The following is an 18236-nucleotide window of genomic DNA, read 5'->3' as shown; positions in this document are numbered from 1 at the left end:
ATATATATATAAGCATTACATTTATCAACAACTTTTGTTCAAGGTTTCACTTTGCAGTTCAACACTACTAAAATACCCCATAATCTTTGCATTCCCAGCCACTTACTGACAAAGAGGCTTATAAATATCAGAACATATGCTTGCACAAGCAAAAATCAGGAACACATGCAACACTGCAAATGATTATATGGGTAAAATTCTCTGTGGCATTTGAGAGAAGAGATATCAAATGGTCTTAATTCTGCAGACTAAGGGAAACTGATCCTTGAATAAACACAAGCTAAGCAGAAAGGAAAACTCATGGCTAAGCTCAGAAGTCCGTGAAAGTTGGGATGGAGAGGAGACCTCTGTGGGCTGGGGGAGTTCCCCAGCCTCCTCCCATCCCATACAAATCAGTCAGCTCTGCATGCCCTTCAGGGCTGATTTATATTTAGAAATTAATAAAGAATAAAAAATAGCAAATTATACGCTCACTCTGCTTTAGGGAAGTGAATGTGCTAGTCAACGGAAGATATAAACAATCACAGAGTGACACAACGAAACGCCTAATCCGGTGGCTGTAGTGAAAACTGCTGTCCACTGGCCAGCAGAGCGGCTGAATGTCCTTCATTAATCTCTTTTCCAAAGCGATGGATTCTTTTTCTGGGAGCTAGCCCAGTTCACCGAGGAGTCATTTTTTCCCCCATCAGCTGAGATCAGTCACCAGTAAGTTGTCGCTTTCAATCTGGCCTGTGTTCCTCACTTGTGGCTGAGGTTCTCCAGCAGCGATGCTGCAGCTGGCCTGCAGGAAACACCTCCGAACTCCCTATTCATAGCCTGGGCTGGGCAGAGGAAGGAGAGAGCAGGCAATCAGATACACAGTGATAGGAAAAGTGTGATCTTCCTTTCCCTCGATAATGACACCGTTTTCTCCTTTCAGCTTTAACCTTTCAAAAACATTCAAGAAGTCACGCAAAGACCAACAGCCCTGTGGAATTTACACATAGTAACACCAAACTTTTAGGTGCCTGTTCCCTAAGCAAAATCTGTGGTGCTGGGTATACATAAATAGCGCAGAGAAAGTGAACATGCACTCCGCACAAGGGAAAATATGTGTTCCCACTCTGACAGCCACAGACATTTCTATTAAAAACTACATTTAAGTTTCAGTAGATAAATTGGACAGGAGGCAAGAAAATGAAAGTTTTGTGTACCCAGCTCTCCTGCTCTGTCACAAGTTATCTCTAAGGAAAGTTTGTAAATTAAATTTTGACGTTAAATGCAGAGAGGACAACAGACCTTTGGAGACTGCAGTTTTACATGGTCTCTAAGCAGGGGCTGGAGAAAGGGTGACATGAAGATTCAGCGTCTAAATAGCACTGAGGTCTTGCCTTGTCTACCTAAAGCCTTTGGTGAATCTGGCCCTATAAGCCCATGCAGCTTCACAAGTTCTGGCAGGCACAAAAAACTGAGTAAGGACTCTTTTTAAAAGACACTCCAGAGTATTCCCTTCTGAGCTACCCCAAGGAACAAGGACAAACTGCCAACCAGGCTAAACCAAGGAAACTGCCAAAAGATCATGCATGGATACCAGCTACGGATAAAATTCAACCACCCCAAACTTGACTGGAAGTAGACAGCAACAGAATAAGAGAAAATAAGATGGGTTAACAGCAACGCAACCATCATATTTGCTGTTTTCAAGATTGATTACAGGAAAAATATGCTTGCATGGCAGGTTTGCGCTCCCATGGTGCTCCTCAGTAAGGTAGAAAAAATCAGGGATTTTATTTTCATGCTCAGCTGCTCTCTCAGAACTCTAATAGGAGCTAAAGCAGCATGAAACAAGGTCTAGGCTACTCTGGAAAATTGTAAGATAATGGGATTTGAGGAAGAGTACATATGTTTATATACACACCTCAGTGGTTAACCACTGTATCAGGCCCTGGCAAAAGATATGCTGCCACTTCAGGTGCAAAAGCAGGTTCCTTGTCAGAAGGGAGGCTACAATGATCCTGGTGCAATTTCACTGTATAGAACAATTGTTTCTGTGTGTACATGTGTGCACACCTTCCTGTCACAGTGACAAAACAAGTTTGTTGCCTCTTCCCAGATACCTCAGAGCCAGCCACAGGCTGCAGGGCCTTCTGTAGGCCAGGCCCGTGGTTCAGCCGTGGATCACAGCAGGGTCATAGCCCAAGAGCTGGTGCTCCCCAATGCTTTTTTGCTGAGTGGCACAAAGTGGATGAGTTAAATCTGATTCTTGGCAACGACACTGACTGCTGACACTTTTCCTAGCAGTTTCTGTCCATGCTGAGAATGAGTTTCTTCTCTTCAGCCTGAGCAGGGCAGAGAGGAGGCCCTACTGCTGAAGTTACGGCCTGATCTCCCTCAATTTGCAGAGGAGCACATTTAGGTCCTCGGGATGTTAAATCTGATTGCTTTTATGCATAACTTATTTTTCTCAGAATTATGGGTGGAGGAAGCCAGCCTGCACACAAACATTTTACAGCAGAAAAAAGTACCACCCTAAAAAGAGCGTGGAGCCATAATTTTTAAATTACACAGAGCAAGAGTAATGCCCCTTTGGAAATTTCAAGGTAAATTCAAGGTAATAAGGGTGTTGTTGAGGAAGGAGTGTATGACCCTGCCCATATTTCTTCTCAAGAACAGATGGGAACGTATCACGAATAGGTTGCTACCAAGCAGAGCCACTCCTCATTCCCGGACTGCAAGCTCTGCGTTACAACAATGGCACAAAGTGCAGCCTTGGCCAAAACCACACAGCCTAAGGACCTGACAGCCCTTTTATCACTGCAAACCTGTGGCAGGGGGACAGCAGTGCCAAGAGGCAGAAATAGAAGCACTCCTTTTATCACACGAGGCGGAGCGGAATTCACGCTGCACAATGTGGTGCCAAAAGGTCCGTGGATGGGGTGGGGAGATTCCCCTCACCTCTCACAGCGCTCATCACTTAGTTTTGACGTTTACAAGAAGTGCGGGGAAAATTTTCTCATTTCCATGTGTGGCAACATGACCCTCACCTCCCAGTTCAGGACATAGTCTTTATAAAGATTACCCTGCACTGGATACATCCTGAGGAAAGGGTGCAGTGCCGTGCTTTCTGCACGCTGTCTGAAAACATGAACTGTATTAACCTTCTGGGGGCTCGTGGAGGCAAAGGGGGAAAATGAGACAGATGCTGATCCAGGATATAGAGTCACCTTTAAATGATAGTTTGGGCACACCATCTCATGGCTGTCTGCAGTGGAGAATTGTGCCTGAGTGGAAAGCTAAGAGATAGGCCTGCAAAATTCCTCTTGTGATGAGCCAAGGCTAAGTAATGGGAATGGGCTGAGTGTCCCCAGCTCTGCAGGGACGGTCTGAGCTCCAGAACTGTGTTCCCCTGAGCAGAGCAGAGCTGCCCTCGGCGGTAGAGATACATCCATTTATGTTGGAAGAATAAAACGTTGCATTCAAAGACCTCTCTAGGACTGGAGAGCACTTTCCTCATTTACACTTTCCCATTATCAACATGTAAATATGGACCAGTTTCCCCTACAGAGAAGTAAGAGTTACGCCCATTCCAGCTGTTTCAGACAGAGGCCTGTAGGCTCAGAAATGAGGCCTGTAGGTGGTCAAAACACAGGAAACTGTTCAGGGCCGCATACAAAAAGCTTTTAGAAAATGTTTGTGAAAACCTGAACAACTTCCAGGTGAGATAAGACAGTACAACTCTGATTTGGCCTGCCTAATGCTCATGCTGCTCTGGCCAGGCAAGGCTTAGTCTATGCACAGTTACTGCTTTGAAGACAATCTCATTTCTTAAATTTAGCCAGGAGAATAGCTAAGTAGCATAATGCTGTGAATTAATCTCCAAAATGATCTGACTTAGCCTCAGGGAACAGAGCTTTTTCAAAAGTTGTCAAAATCTGACAGTTCCAATGACACCCACAAAGTACAAGTCCAGCCCTTAGTGGCTGCTTGCTTAATCCAAAATAAGCTGAGCTCTTACACAACTAACGGCAGTGAAATCCAAATGAAAATTCAATACAGCTCAGAATATTGCTGTAGAATTTGAGAGATTTTCCTGTCTTGTGCATGCATGTGAGCCAGCTGTCACTTTCTCTGTGTTCAGGTAATACTGTATTGCATGATTTGAGTACTTTCAAAGGCAATAATTACCAACACCTGTAAAACTTTTTTTTTTTTTCTTTTTTCTTTTTTTTTTTTTTTCTTTTCTCTCCTGACCTTCACTGGATTCTCTCTCACTTAAATTCTGGCATCTTTACATCTATGAACTCTCTTGTGTTGTAAATACCATCTACTAGTACTTTATGGCTTCTTTATGGTTTAGAGGTATATAAATGGATCTACAAGAGCCACCAACAGTGTAATAAATACTACCCAGACATAACCTAAATTAAAGGAGTTGGTCCTCTGAGTAATATATACTGAATGCTTTCCCTCTTTTCCCATCTCATCTATGCTCCAACTCATCCCCACCAGATGCACAGCAGCCAGGATACACAACAGCCAATGTCTTTTTCCCTGAGTTTCAGCAGTGAGCATTTTCCAGGGTGCTTGGAGAACTTGTAAACCACATTACAACCAAAGGAAGGAATAAACAAGACGATTCCAGCCAGGAACATTCTGCGCCCCCCCCTGCCCCCCCCTCCCCCCCCCCGTTCCAAAGAGACTTTCTTCTTTGGCAAGGCTATCCAAGCTTTTCAGGTCATGACTGCACAAGATTATAGATAAATAAATTAATTAATTAATAATAAAATACCACCCTTGACAGCCTTTGAAGATAATATCTTGCAGGTTTGCAGGTATTAGATTATATTCTGCACACAAATTGCCTCAGCAGCAAAGTGAAATATGTTTCACACTTCTAGATGTAAGATGTGCAAGGAGGCTTAATTAGCTAAATTTGATATAGTGCTTTGAAGTTGAGAAGATCTCCGAATGAAGTTCTAAAAATGGATAACCAGTATCCATCTTTTCTGGTACAAAAATATAAAAAGCAGATAGATGTTGCCGAGAAAATATATGCCAGAAAAATTGTCCAATCATAAGATTATTCATCAAAGTTTTGCTTGAAGCCTAAGGGATTCTTTAGAAACTCGTATTTCTAAGCTGTATCTCAGTTGGAGATGTGAGTTCACTACATATCTTTGACAAGCAATTCAAATGGGACATTAGAGTAAATATTGATAGAACACTGACATTTTCTTAACGTTCAGAGCTTACAATTTTGGTGTTTAAATACAGGATATTTTAGACAGCTTCTCCCAAAAGTGATCTTTTTTGTGCCTGTCCAAGTACATAGCAGCCCAGCTAAAAAGCTCTTTCTGAAGCACAGTGTGCCCATTAAATAATTTATGTCACTGACTAACACTAGTGAGAAGTGTTATCTAGGAGCAAAACAAGTAAATCTGAGTGCATGAAAGTTCATTTCTAAATATTAATTAAGAGGGAAATAATGATTAAGCATAGGTAAAAATCAGAGATACAACCTCTTGTTGAACTTTTTTCTTGGAGAGAACATTCTCGCCTTCCTGTCCAAAAAGCTGCAGTAACCTAGCCAAACCTCAGAAAGCTCAGAAAGAGGGATTGGAGATGTACTTTTCTGCCTAGAGTGAAAAGCCACGTCTCTCAGGCAAAGTGCAGGGCACTATGGTTAGTAAAGCCTGTGCCTACCTTCACTACTTCTCATTCCTACTGACTTGGTTCTAATCTCACAAGGGATGGTGATATTGATTAGACCTTGGGAGGAAAAGAAAAGAGAGTCTTAGGCAGGAAGACAGCAAAAAGAGGACCATCAGCTGATCAAAAGTGGACATCAGTGTATCTCAGCTGAGAGGAATGTGACCTCCTCTGAACCCTTGTTCTTAAAATAAAGGAATTTTATTATTTAGATCAGTCTACAGGACTAAGCACTACAAATAAACATCAGGTAGTACACTAAAGAGCTCTGGAATCAAAACTATTTTTCTTTTGAACTGTTCATGGAAAGAAACTGAACAGGAAAACAAGGTCTCAGACCAGAGACACATTCTTTTTGGTAGCACGTGGCTCAGTACCTCCGCTTACCCTCCTTACTGAAGCACCACTCTATGAACACTACATACTTGAATGCTTATGCAAATACATGTTTTATTGTTTAAAAGCAAAGCATAGGTTTCAAGATATTTCACCAAGAAAAGAAGCAGCCTGAAGCTTCTCACAGGAGTCTACTGATTTAGAAGAATCTCAGAGTACTCTAAGAGCAAATTCCTATTTGAACAGCTGACAGACTTTTGTGCACATGGCTATTGCAGGATATTGTTTTTTTTTTCAACTGTGCCATATGATTCAAAGCCACAAAAAAAGTCCAGAGATGTGCCTGGTGCACAAAGAAATCCATGCTGCGCATTTGAAGGGTCAGAGCTGACAGCTCTGAAAAAAATGAGTAACGATAGAAATGTAAATATGAGCTCCAAAACTATTAATTCCGTTCTCAGACAGTTTATTGCAGTACTGGGAGCAAAACAGCACAGGAAGGAGATAAATCCTAATCAAATTTCCATGACTATCTTATCATAACTACTCAATGTCCTCTACATAGCAAACTGGCCCCAGTACCTCCTTGGAAAAGGGTGACTGAAATACAACCATTAAGCAGGACTGAAATTGTCTACTGGCAAGTAACAAGTACTCATGTGAAAACATGGGTATTTTAGCACAAGAATCCCAAACAGAATATCAGGTTTACATCCAGCCATTTCCACCAACAAATATTTTGGCACTCCTCCTGAAGACAAAAGCTTGAGTTTTCAGCAGGTAAACACAGTAATTCACTCAAGTCAAGCCAGTGTAAATAAGGCCACTTTAAAAACTGAAGACAAGTTTAGGAAATGTTTCTTTTTTTCTTCTTCTTCATCTTTTTTTTTTTTTTTTAATTAAACCCTTGAAATGGTATATTGCAGCTGCAGAAAATGTGACTTTTGCCTGACTTTTGTGTTGAGGGAGCCAAAATTGAAGAAAAACAAGATATCTCTCTGTAACTGTAAATCTCTCTGTCACTTTAATATGTACTGTTCCCAAAGGAGGAGAAAATTCAATTACTAAAATGGCAGCATAATTTTTATGTTATTATTTCAGGAACCCAGAGTTAATTGGACAAGTTTAGTACTCCATGAATGAATGTGTCCTTACTTCTCCATAATAAATGGTCTATAATTACTTTCATTTTCCTGAAACTAGGAAATAGTTCTTACTAGCCTTATCCTGAAAGAAGCCTTTTGCTCTTATGGGGACTTATATATGCCCCATTATTATAGTAAATGAGCACTTCACAGCACCTCTCACACACAGGGAAATGTTCTTATTTCATCTTACACCTAACTGTGCAGAGCTCCACATGCCTACACATTTGTGGTGAAGTTGCACAAGTACTTGTGTCTCAGTCTCAACTGCAGTTTGGCATCTGTCTCTCACCTACCCACATCCCAGCAGGCTCCTCAGACCAGGCAACCCTGCCCTCACCTGAGTGGGGTGCAAATTGCATCACATCCAAGGTCCAACACATCTTCCCAAGGCCCAGCACAGAGACAGAGTGGCCGTAGCCAGGTGAGAAACCTTGGCCAGACCTACCTGATAGGTCACAGCTCCACATCTCTCTCTTTCCCTAAGCAGCGCACTTCTAACAAGAGGCCATAGAGCATTTGAAGCTGAGACACCCTCGTGCTCCTTTCCATGGGATCATTATGTTTTCTAGGAGATGATTAAGGACACCTTGTTCCAGAGAGAGGCACCATTAGGTCAGGATCTGCTCTGGTTAACCCACTTGCTCAAGAGAGAGGAAGTCTACCAGATATGCTCCACCACCACTTGCCCTGTTCTATAAGACAAAACTTGCTCTTCCAAATATGAGCCCAGAAGTGTGCATCCTCCCCTCTGGACTCATCACTGATCCCTGTAATTGCTTCCCTTCATCTGATCCCCCCAGATTTAGTAAAGAAGATGCTTTTAAAGCCGAAGGATGTCACAACATATGGTCCAAGCTCTAAATCCCACAGTAGAAGTATTTTTTTTTTTTCAAACCTGGAAATCATTTACCTTCCTCCCCACGCTTTAAAAGATATCAGAAATAAATGTATAACGTGACAGTAATACTACATACAAAATTAAAGATTATTTGCTGCTTCAGCACACTCTGTTTATCTTCTCCAGGACCATGCTGTCTCCCCCATTAGCTGCACTGTTGTAGCAGAGCTCACGTTGGGTTCTCCTTTTTTGATTTGCCTGGGCTGGTATTCTCATACTGATTGTGCTTTCCCTCATGACCTCCAAATCCTTTTTAACTGCTCCTTTTCAGGAGGCAGTGCTGTACACACAATTTCTGGATGCATAAGTTCAAATTCAGATGCAATAAAATACACTCAGTTTAGCCAGTTATCCATCAGGACTTCCCTCTTTTCTCATTCAACACTCTCCACTTAGTCTACAGGTGTTACCAGTGGGGATTTTATATTTTCTAGATCAACAAAGCTAGTGCATCAAACCCTCTAAGCACAAGCTGCACCCTCCAGTTGCAAAAGCAAATGCTTGAAAAGAAGGGAAAAATAATTCAACCAAGAAAATCCCCCAGCCACCTTTCCTGGGACTGTTCTGAGCCTCCCTTGGTCATCACAATCAACTTTTTATAGCATTCTTAACTAATAACTGAGGTGGAAAGTGGGACCCAGGAAAATTGCATTCGATTTTGATTTTTCACTCTCTCACCACACAGAAAGTCCACAGGCTTAATGATAAACTTGAAATCAAGTACTCAGACACTTCAGATTACATCCTTCTATAGCTGAGGCAGGTGTTGAGCAAACATCCTGTCAGTCTGGGCAAAAAATTACACCTCAGCCAAGAGGATAGCCTGACAGAAAGATCCTCATAGCTCCCTCAGGATCACACCATCCCTTTCTTTTTTTTTTTTTTTCTTTCTTTTGTTTTCCTTCTTCTAGTTGGAAGAGATAAGAGATCAGTTTCTACCCGTGAATCCGAATCTTAAGATGTAATTTTTAAAGCATTGAAATTCAAAGCTAAAGTTTTAAAACTAGTCTAGCTTATATTTGAGTTCTGTATGTTTGAGTTAAGTTAGGCATGAAACTTTGTTTGACCCAATAAGGCAAGAGTCTGAATTCCATTTTCATCACTAGGAGTTAGGGAAAACAAGAAGTATTTGTAAAAGTTACAAACACTGTGGGAACAGGGACATAATTTGATTTGAATATAAACATCAGAACTGATGTGTCTCCTCTCCAGAGCATGCCAATAGTCTCCCTAAGCAAAGCTGTTTTCAAGCGTTATACAGTAGCTGTAGACGGATATAAACACGCTAAGACAGAGACAACAACAACGACAGTCACTATGCTAATTGAGAGATGTACATTTCAGGAAATATATTACTACCTACCCATGTAAAGCAATCATCTCACGCCAGTGAGATAATGCTCTGGTGCTAAAAAGAACTGTACTCTCTCGGTCTGTAACAATTAACAGATGGAGCAACTCTTCAGGCTTTACGTAACAGTAATTAAACAAATCCTCACAATGGCCACATGATTTCACACACAAGCCAGGGCAGTCTACAAAAGAGAAAAAAAAAAAAAAAAAAGAAAAAAAAAAAGAAATAAATAAAAAAAAAAAAAAAAGGCATCTTTGTGCTGGGTTGGAAACTTCCAGGTTGTGCAGCCCAGACAGCTCCACGAGCCTTGGATCAGCCTGCCTCATCCTTCAGGATAGCCTCCTCGCTGCACACTGGGACTGAGGGTAGACAACCCAGAAGCACAGCAGCTGCAGTAGTTGCCTTCATTGGGAAAAAGTTATTTGACTACTGTAGAATGTATATCTGTAGGATGGAAGAGAGTTATCCAACACACCTTCACACCTTGCTATGCTAGAAGTCAGCCTGAATAAAGAAAATCTGGGAAAGTTCATAAAATTTCATATGTAGGGAAAATTCAGCATCCCCACAGGGATGGGTACATCCTGGTACAAGCAAGTAACCACTCTTGTGTCACTCATGTTCCCAGCCACAAGCACCAGCAGCGCTCTTGTGGGCAAGGGCGCTGAGGCTGGAGGTGGCTATTTGAAATGCAAGAATTACCCATTACTACAAACAGGAAAAGAAATCTCCCTACCAGGTACTATGTGTGCGTATATACCTGTGCAAAACTCTACTCACCTAAAGAGGCAAGTAGGAGAATTAGGAAAGCACTTAAACTGCACCTTAACTAGAGGAGGAAGGACACCATTGCAGGTGGAAAATATATATAGAGAGAGAACCTTGTATCCTCACATAGCTTCTCCTCCTGCCCAAATGTAAGCATCACTGTCAGCACCAGCAGACCTCCCTTACCTCAATGTGGTGCTGGACATAGGGAGGACCAAACGGGGCACTCCAGGAGTTCACCTCAGGGAAACCCACAGAGCCATGCTGGACATGGAGCCAGCACCTCCGTATGCCTCACCTGGGGTCCTGCAGAGTTCTGTCACCTCCCCACCTACTGCTCCACCTCACTGTAAAATACCTCAAGTCGTCTTGGGCCAGAAACACACAGATGATACATAGGCCTTTGTCTCCTATACACAAAATATATCTGGAATTCTCCTATTTCATCTAACACTAAGCCAAAATTATCACCTGAAAGAAAAATCAGCTCATTAAAAGTGAACCACCAGACCCAGGTGGGTGAAGGGATTCATTTAATCCTACAAATTGTGTAATATCCTTTTGCTCTTGCTGAAAACTCCCCCAAATTAATGAAGTATTTCACAGTTTCTTTTGTTCTTACAAACATAATTTGTAAATAGAATTTACAAATTTAAAAAATATTAAAAAAATAGAGTAAAATATGCACTTATATAGTTGCTCATTCATCTCCTAGCAAAATGAGTGACTGAGGGATTAAAACAATAAAACAGGGGTTCTGCTGCCACCATATGGTCATGGATATATGTAGACATGTAAAACATGAGTTTTAAAATAGAAAGGTTTATGCTTTTTCAGAATACTTTGATTCATTAAGCTTATCATTTTTATGTGCCTCCAGTTGAGGGTACTCGTACCAAGCCCATGATATGATTAAGTTCCCAGCCTACCTGGTAGGTCTCCACTAGAGCTGAGCTGGACCCAGAGATTTCAAGGTTCATCATGCACATGGGTGTCAGCACTAAGGTACACATTATTTTCAAAAACCCTCTTGAAAGAGAAAACTATCTTGGGCCCACATATCCAGTGACTCACTCTGGAGTGAAACCTGAAAGAGGAGGTGAGACCCACTGCCACTCCAAGACCTTCAGAACAGTCCCTGGCATGGCTTGCACAAGGACAGGACAATGACATGGCTGTTATGCCAGTGACTTTCTCACCATCAGGCACTTACAGAGAGCAAGAAGTAAGCACATACCACAGAGGTAATTTAAAAAACCTTACTGGCATTTTGAAAGTTACTAAGAAATGCGCAGAACTTTGCTTTAGCTTGGCCAAACTCTGGAAAGACTAAATACATCCCCTCTGGAAAACATGCTTTTGAAAGGTACACTCTGAAGAAAAAGTTTTATGAAGAAACATCAAAATACAGGAATGGATTAGCATTGAAGGTCTAGATAGTACTCTAGGCTGGCTGAAACCACCTTTATAAGCCATTACTGCCCTGCATATCATAACTCCATAACCCTAAAATATTAGACAGTACAATAAAATTGCATGTCCTATGAACCCCAAACCTCTTCCTGAATTTTCTCTTTGAGGTGCAGATGAACAGCAGAGTAATTTGCTACTCCATTCTCCCATGTCTCATTAGTAGTAATTTTCATAATTTCTTTTGTATTTCAGAAGAGCATTTCTTTCCCAACAGCTCCGGAAAAATATTGCAACGCATAGTTTTCTCTTCTCAGAATACAGGTGTTTATGAAACCCTATGCAGTATTGTGTATTGTGAAACTCAGCTCAGAACTTGGAAAACAAATCACAAAAGGCTGCTGTAGAAAATTCAATAGCAACAACAGCATCTCAGCAGGGAAAAACGTACATCTTAATTTATTCCTCTTTTTTATGGAATGTGAACAAGTTTATGAGATACTTAATTTTAAAAAGTTTTGTAAATAAATGGGGAAATTTCCCAGTGGTTTTATGTATTTGTGACAAATATTTCCAACAGCTGGTTCACAGAAGTCACTTCCAGCCTCTACTAATGAAGAATTATGCTGTCCGTTCTAGATAAATCAGCATTCAGGGATGTGAAAAACATCACCACTGAGACCGAGAACTGACAAAAAGCTGTAATTTCAGAACAGTTAGAGAACAAGTGTTAGGATGCTTCAACAATGTAATGTAAAACAGGTTATAATTTAAAAGTTTATTGCCTCTGTATGTCATGAGAATATCATGACCCCATGATTTCATACCACTTAATAGATTAAAGATACTGCTTCAGGCATTCAGTGTGCTATAGCATTAATCCTTGTCTGACATCAGTGAAGTGTAAAATGGATTGGTACGTGGAACGTGCTATTTATAGTGGAAATGGGCTCATTCTCATTACAATATCAACCTCACAATGTACTTGTCTCTTTGTCCCTCAGTGTAATTCACCAGACACAGGTACAGTTACACATCATTTTTCTTCAGTCTGCCTTAGAGGGAAAGATTTCTGAGATGTGGTTACTCCAAAAAAAATATCTTACTTTAAGATCAGTAAGATAACCAAGCAATCTGTTTTAGGATGGGTTGATTGTGGAGTCCACACCAATCATCTCATCTAACATGAAAGACCACATTCAACATTACCATTTGGGGTGGTTATTTTCAGCTGTCATTGATGTTTCTTGAACAAATTTCAAGAAAAAGATGGCCACAACAGCAGTCTGTACTCCAGAAAACCATTTAAGGTAGCACCAATTACTGTCATTTATTTTACATTTAAATTCTTCCATTGACATACATCAGTGCTTTATTGTGATGGTTTTGACCTCAGTGAAGAACTCATAAGAATCCTTTGCTCCCTCCCTTCCTATACCTGAGGCTTTCATCCCACCAAATGGCAAGTTCAGATCTCTAACAAGCCAGCAGTTGGTCCACACCAATCCAGACTGTAGCCTTCGTGCCACCCGATGAACGCGTCCTACATTGCTGGACCACACAGTGGCTGCAAGGCCATATTTCACACCGTTGGCTCTTTCAACCACTTCTTCTTCTGTATCAAATGCTACCACACATGTCACAGGACCAAAGATCTCTTCTTGCATGCAACAAGATTCATCCTTGACTTCTGTAATAATGGTGGGCAACATGAAATAGCCTTTCTGGTTGCCAGCTGGGAGATCCAAAGAATCCACTCCCTCTCCGCAGAGGATTCTAGCTCCTTCGTCCTGGGCTCTCTTCACATAGCTCCTTACCTGAGGAAGCAGCAGGAAAACATAATTCCTAAAGGATACAACATTCTCAGAGTCCACCTCTCCAGTCTGGACAAATCAACAGGATTCAAGGAATATATCCAATGGCATCACACTGCTATTACTTCCTTTCTAATGACAGAGGGTTATTCCCCAGTTTTTGTTGTTATGTTCCTATACAAACCTAGCGGGCATCACTGTCAGCCCTTCTCAGTAAGCATTCTCAAAAAGGTAGGACCCACGGTGAAAGTACAAGTGGTCCCAGAACATCCCTCCCTTTTTCCAGAAGCTTGGGCAATTTGCCATATCTCTTGTGCCATGGTTCACTCATTTACTTTGAGTGATCTGTAATATTTTTTGACTTCACTGGCAGGCTTAGTAAATGTTTACGCACCGATAGAATGATGAAGCCATGATGAAGTCTACAGAAAATCTCATCAATAAAGTTATTTCCATGACTGTTGTTATCATATGGTATACATTGGTTATGCTATTGATCATCTTCTGGTCCAAAATCATTTCCTCATTTATCTCCCTACAGAAAACCACAGAGATACCACTGTGCTTCTTTCTCTTTTTCTTCTCTTAAGCACCTTTGTAGGTTAGACTCAGAAGTCCTCAGTGCTACCACAGGCAGAGGATCTCAGGCAGTGGGCGTTCCTACCACTCTACTTCACAACAAGCTGGTGAACGTGCCGAGGCCTCAGGAAGAGGTTTGGCTTTCTCTCTCAGTCTGCGGTTTTCTGGAAGCTTCTTGTTTATACTGATCGTGTCAGATAGTTTGGGGACATGAGCATCTGCTGCCCTGAACTCTTGTCTGAGACCACAAAAAATCATTTCATTTCACTGAAGCAGACAGCATTTAATTGTGTACTCTCAGCTCTCTACACCCATGCAATTCCAAATTCCTGCTGGCATTCCTAGGCAACTACACTTGTAGCCGCCAGAATGTGCAGAGTGATATAAAAATAAGACTTTTACCTCAGTCATTAACTGATGAGGCAAATAAGTGATCCCAGCAAATGCACTATTAAAATACATGAAAATGTTGCTGAGCTGTAACATTGGTCAGTATAAATTCATGATTTAGACATACCCATTTTGACTTATTTCACTTCAAATGGGAATATTTGATATTTTAAATTATTTTTCCCATGCAGTTGATTTTTCCAGAGTAATCACGTTATCCCAGGCCACAGGCAACAGAAACTTTCCCAAACAAATACCTTATATTGGCTTTGAATCCTAATCCCTCACATCTAATCTCAGAGAGGACATGGCATACACCTCTAAAAACACCTTCTGTAATGCACTAAAAGATGAGGTAAGATCAGGTAAACTCCATGTCACATTACCTTTTCTAGATGCTCTTTACTTATTAGTGCTCCCATGTTGACTGTAGGATCTGAGGGGTTCCCAACCTTCCATTTCTTGGCCTCTGCTACAAACCTCTTCACAAACTCACTGTATATACCCCTCTGAACAAATATCCTGGAGGTGCAGAGACAGATCTCACCCTACCAAAACAAGCAAATAAAATCAGTTCACATTACATTGTACAACTCACAGGTTTTAGAAGTTACTTCCCAGAATAAGGCTTGGGTCCCTGTAGCCTCAGGAGTGCAAACTACAATCACCAACACAGCAGGATTTTTCCCAGATCAAAAAGGAAGAGGAAAAAGACAATACAGTAATAACAGGATTGTTCAGTCACTTACTAACCCAAGCTGATCTGATTTTTTCATTGATTACATGCCATCTTCCCCAACATTTTCCACAGAAAATGTGATTTCCATTTCTGAATGATCTTTCTCTTCCTTCCCTGAAAATGCCTTCCTGATGCCGGGCTATTTTTTTTCTGAATGCTAGCCCTGATGTGATTTCATGGCTTTGGTGATCTCTCCTGAGAATGGTGAAGAAGAAACGGGAACACTGGTAGAATGTGGGGGGAGTCTAATAATTCAATTCCAACAAAAGTTTTCCACTTAACTTGCAGGAAGGGATTTAAAGCAACTGCTTCCTGGGGGGATAAACACTATATCGATTTTGAGAGAGATAAGGCCACTTTGTTACCTCTTATGGAGAGCCCTAGGAAGAGCACCTTTTATTTTGTTTCCCTGTTTCTGGAATAATGAAAATATTTTCATATTTTTCCAGTTGGGATTTGCTCATAACACAGAATCTGGAAACAGCCCTTGACAATTTGGGATTTGGATTCAAAGGTACAGACACATGTGCACATTCTCAGACACATGTAAACCTCCTGCTGCAAATGCAGGGTACAGAGGTGAGAGGCACCTGGTTGGCGAAGCTGGACCGCAGGGTCGTGGGGATGCATTGGCTCAAGTCAGCATCATCGAAGACGATTGCAGGGTTTTTGCCTCCCAGCTCCAGAGAAAGCTTTTTGCAGTGTGGGGCGCTCTTCTCCGTGATCCGCTGGGCTGTGAGTGTGCTTCCCGTGAAGGAGATGAGGGGCACATCGGGATGACAGACGAGGGCTTCTCCCGCCTTGGCACCCGTTCCAAACACCACGTTCACTACCCCGTGGGGCATCCCTCATAGGAAAAGAGGCACAAAGTGATCACACCCTTTCCCTTGCTCTGTAGGTTTCTGTTGTCTGTGTTTTGTCTTTGGAGTTCAAAAATTACTAAAAACAAAGAATGACTCTCAACTTAGGCAGCAGCTGACATGCATGGTAGTGGGTTAACAGTAAAAGCCATTCCACTCATCAGCTTGCCTGACATCCATCATCAGTGACCCAATTTTCAGTTATTCTGTAACAAGGGAAGAAGCAGTTTTCCTTTTTTTTTTTTTTTTTTCTTTTTCTTAAAAGCACACCAAATGCAACCATAAGAACCACCAAGTGCTGATTCTCATCGTCTTCCACTCTTGTGGTTCCTCTGCTGGCATCACGGACATAGGAAATTCTCAAGGGGAGAGCAGGAGTGGGGAGGGAGACATGGGAAGACTTTTTCATGAGAAGATAGTGGAAAAAAATAGGGAAATAGCTGGGGTGGAGAGATGGAGTAGTGTGATCACAGGGACAGCTTTTCACTCTCCAGTGCAATAATCCATTTCAGTAAACCATCTTTCCCAATTTTTTTAAGCACTCTGATTTCTGCAACAGAAATGGTGCAGCAGGTCCACACAATTCATCCATCCTAACACATTAAGGGACTTACCTGCTTTCTCCAAGAGTTTGCACATCATCCAAGCTGTAACAGATGTCATCTCACTTGGTTTGGCAACTACAGTATTTCCACATGCAATGGCAGGAGCTATTTTCCAGGTCAACAAATACAGTGGCAAATTCCAAGGACTGATTAAACCAGCTACAAGAAAAAAAAAAAAAAAAAGTTCAGTCTAATGGAATACAAAACTTGATCCTGTAACCTCAAGCAGTTATAAACCAGCTCAGATTTATGAAGGGAATTTAGCTATGGCTTGCATTTCCAGACAATTGCACAATAAAGCTGCAGCTAGAAACAATCCTCACAGGCAGATTATTTTAAAAGATCTGTGCAAATGATCCTAAAGGTGATCAACCGGACTCTGAGTTTTGCTGCTTACTTGGGAAAGAATCATATTCACAACTGCTTTTCAGGGTTTTCTAGGAACATTAAGGCAAAGCTAGCCATAAAAACAATTTACATCAACTGGTCTCTGGTAACATTCTGTTTTAGCCTACATCATTCTTGTTTTATGCTAATTTTGGAGACTTTTTTTTTCTTTTTAAATACAGTGCATATTTTCCTGATAAATTTTAGCCTAACTTATGAGTGGCAAAGTTTATCAATGTGCTGACTGCTGTTTCCACAAATTGCTGAATTACCAGATTTTTATTTTGTTTTTCAGTAACTGCCTTTGGGAGTACTTCTACTTTGCATATTAATAGAAAATTGAAGGAAAAAAAAAAAAACAATCTGTAATTGTTAGGTGTGACTGCTCATAAAAGCCACAGGATTCCTCGCTGTTTGACTGAGTAGATGCAGGAACGGGGCTTAAGAAGGAGTGAATTTTATGAGCAATTTCACCAGAAGTACTTTTGTTCTCCATTTCTCACGTAAACGTTATAAAGGGTCCTCTAGCTTAGCTGCCTTTTTTTTTTTTTTTTTTTTTTTTTTTTTTTAAAGCAATTTAAACTTGAATTTGGAGCATTTATACCTAATTATATAAAATTAGTAATAGAGTCCTCGCCACTCCATCGCTCGTAACGTGGGCCCAGGCACTTTGTGAAGCAAGAGCAGCATCTAGTGGCCCAGCAGAGCAGCTCCCCGGCTTGAAGCCCCCCGTGCCCCGGCTGAGATACGGAGCTGCGAGCTACTGCTGCACTTCAGTGACAAAGTATCATTGAATTTACATGGAATGGCTCCGGATTTAGCAGCCTAGCCAAGTTTAGCACGCAGCCAGGAAACAATAAATGCTAGCTTTGGGGAAAAAAAATAAAATAATAATAAAAAAAATCCTCTCCTAGTTGTCTGAGGCAAGCACTGTCCACTTTTCGGGGTTTCAGAAGCACCGTACCAACTCCCACAGGTTCCCGTGACGTGTAATGCATGCAGCCCATGCTTGCCATCTCCGTGCACTCTGTTGTGTGATGGAGAACAGACGAGGCAAAGAACCGGAGGTTGTACACGGCCCGGGGGATGTCCACGGTTCTAGCAAATGTAATAGTTTTTCCTGAAACAAAACCAAGCACAGTGCTGTGTTTTCGTGGGCAGAAAATAACTAATCTGAACACCATTGAGCTTTAAACTGTGCTCTGAAAGCTGTGGTTTGCATGTTTTTTTCTGGGGGGGGGGGGGGGGGGGGGGGGGGGG

The 18236-nt window shown here is 41.5% G+C and overlaps 1 protein-coding gene across 1 annotated transcript in view; it reads right to left on the bottom strand.

Moving 5' to 3' along the window:
- Window positions 1–12032: 12032 nt before the first annotated feature.
- ALDH8A1 (aldehyde dehydrogenase 8 family member A1) overlaps window positions 12033–18236 on the bottom strand; it is an 11384-nt gene continuing 5180 nt past the window's right edge. The window contains exons 3-7 of the mRNA XM_035320566.1: window positions 17941–18096; window positions 16599–16748; window positions 15715–15971; window positions 14772–14933; window positions 12033–13419 (exon numbers count right to left, since the gene is read on the bottom strand). Coding sequence (XP_035176457.1) covers window positions 12967–13419; window positions 14772–14933; window positions 15715–15971; window positions 16599–16748; window positions 17941–18096 — 1178 coding nt within the window. The 3' untranslated portion in view covers window positions 12033–12966. The remainder of the gene's footprint in view (window positions 13420–14771; window positions 14934–15714; window positions 15972–16598; window positions 16749–17940; window positions 18097–18236) is intronic.

The sequence above is a fragment of the Oxyura jamaicensis genome, chromosome 3 (genome assembly GCF_011077185.1).
Source record: "Oxyura jamaicensis isolate SHBP4307 breed ruddy duck chromosome 3, BPBGC_Ojam_1.0, whole genome shotgun sequence".
Classification (NCBI taxonomy): Eukaryota; Metazoa; Chordata; class Aves; order Anseriformes; family Anatidae; genus Oxyura; species Oxyura jamaicensis.
Note: the sequence above shows the minus strand (reverse complement) of the source record. Positions and strands in the feature narration are given on the sequence as shown.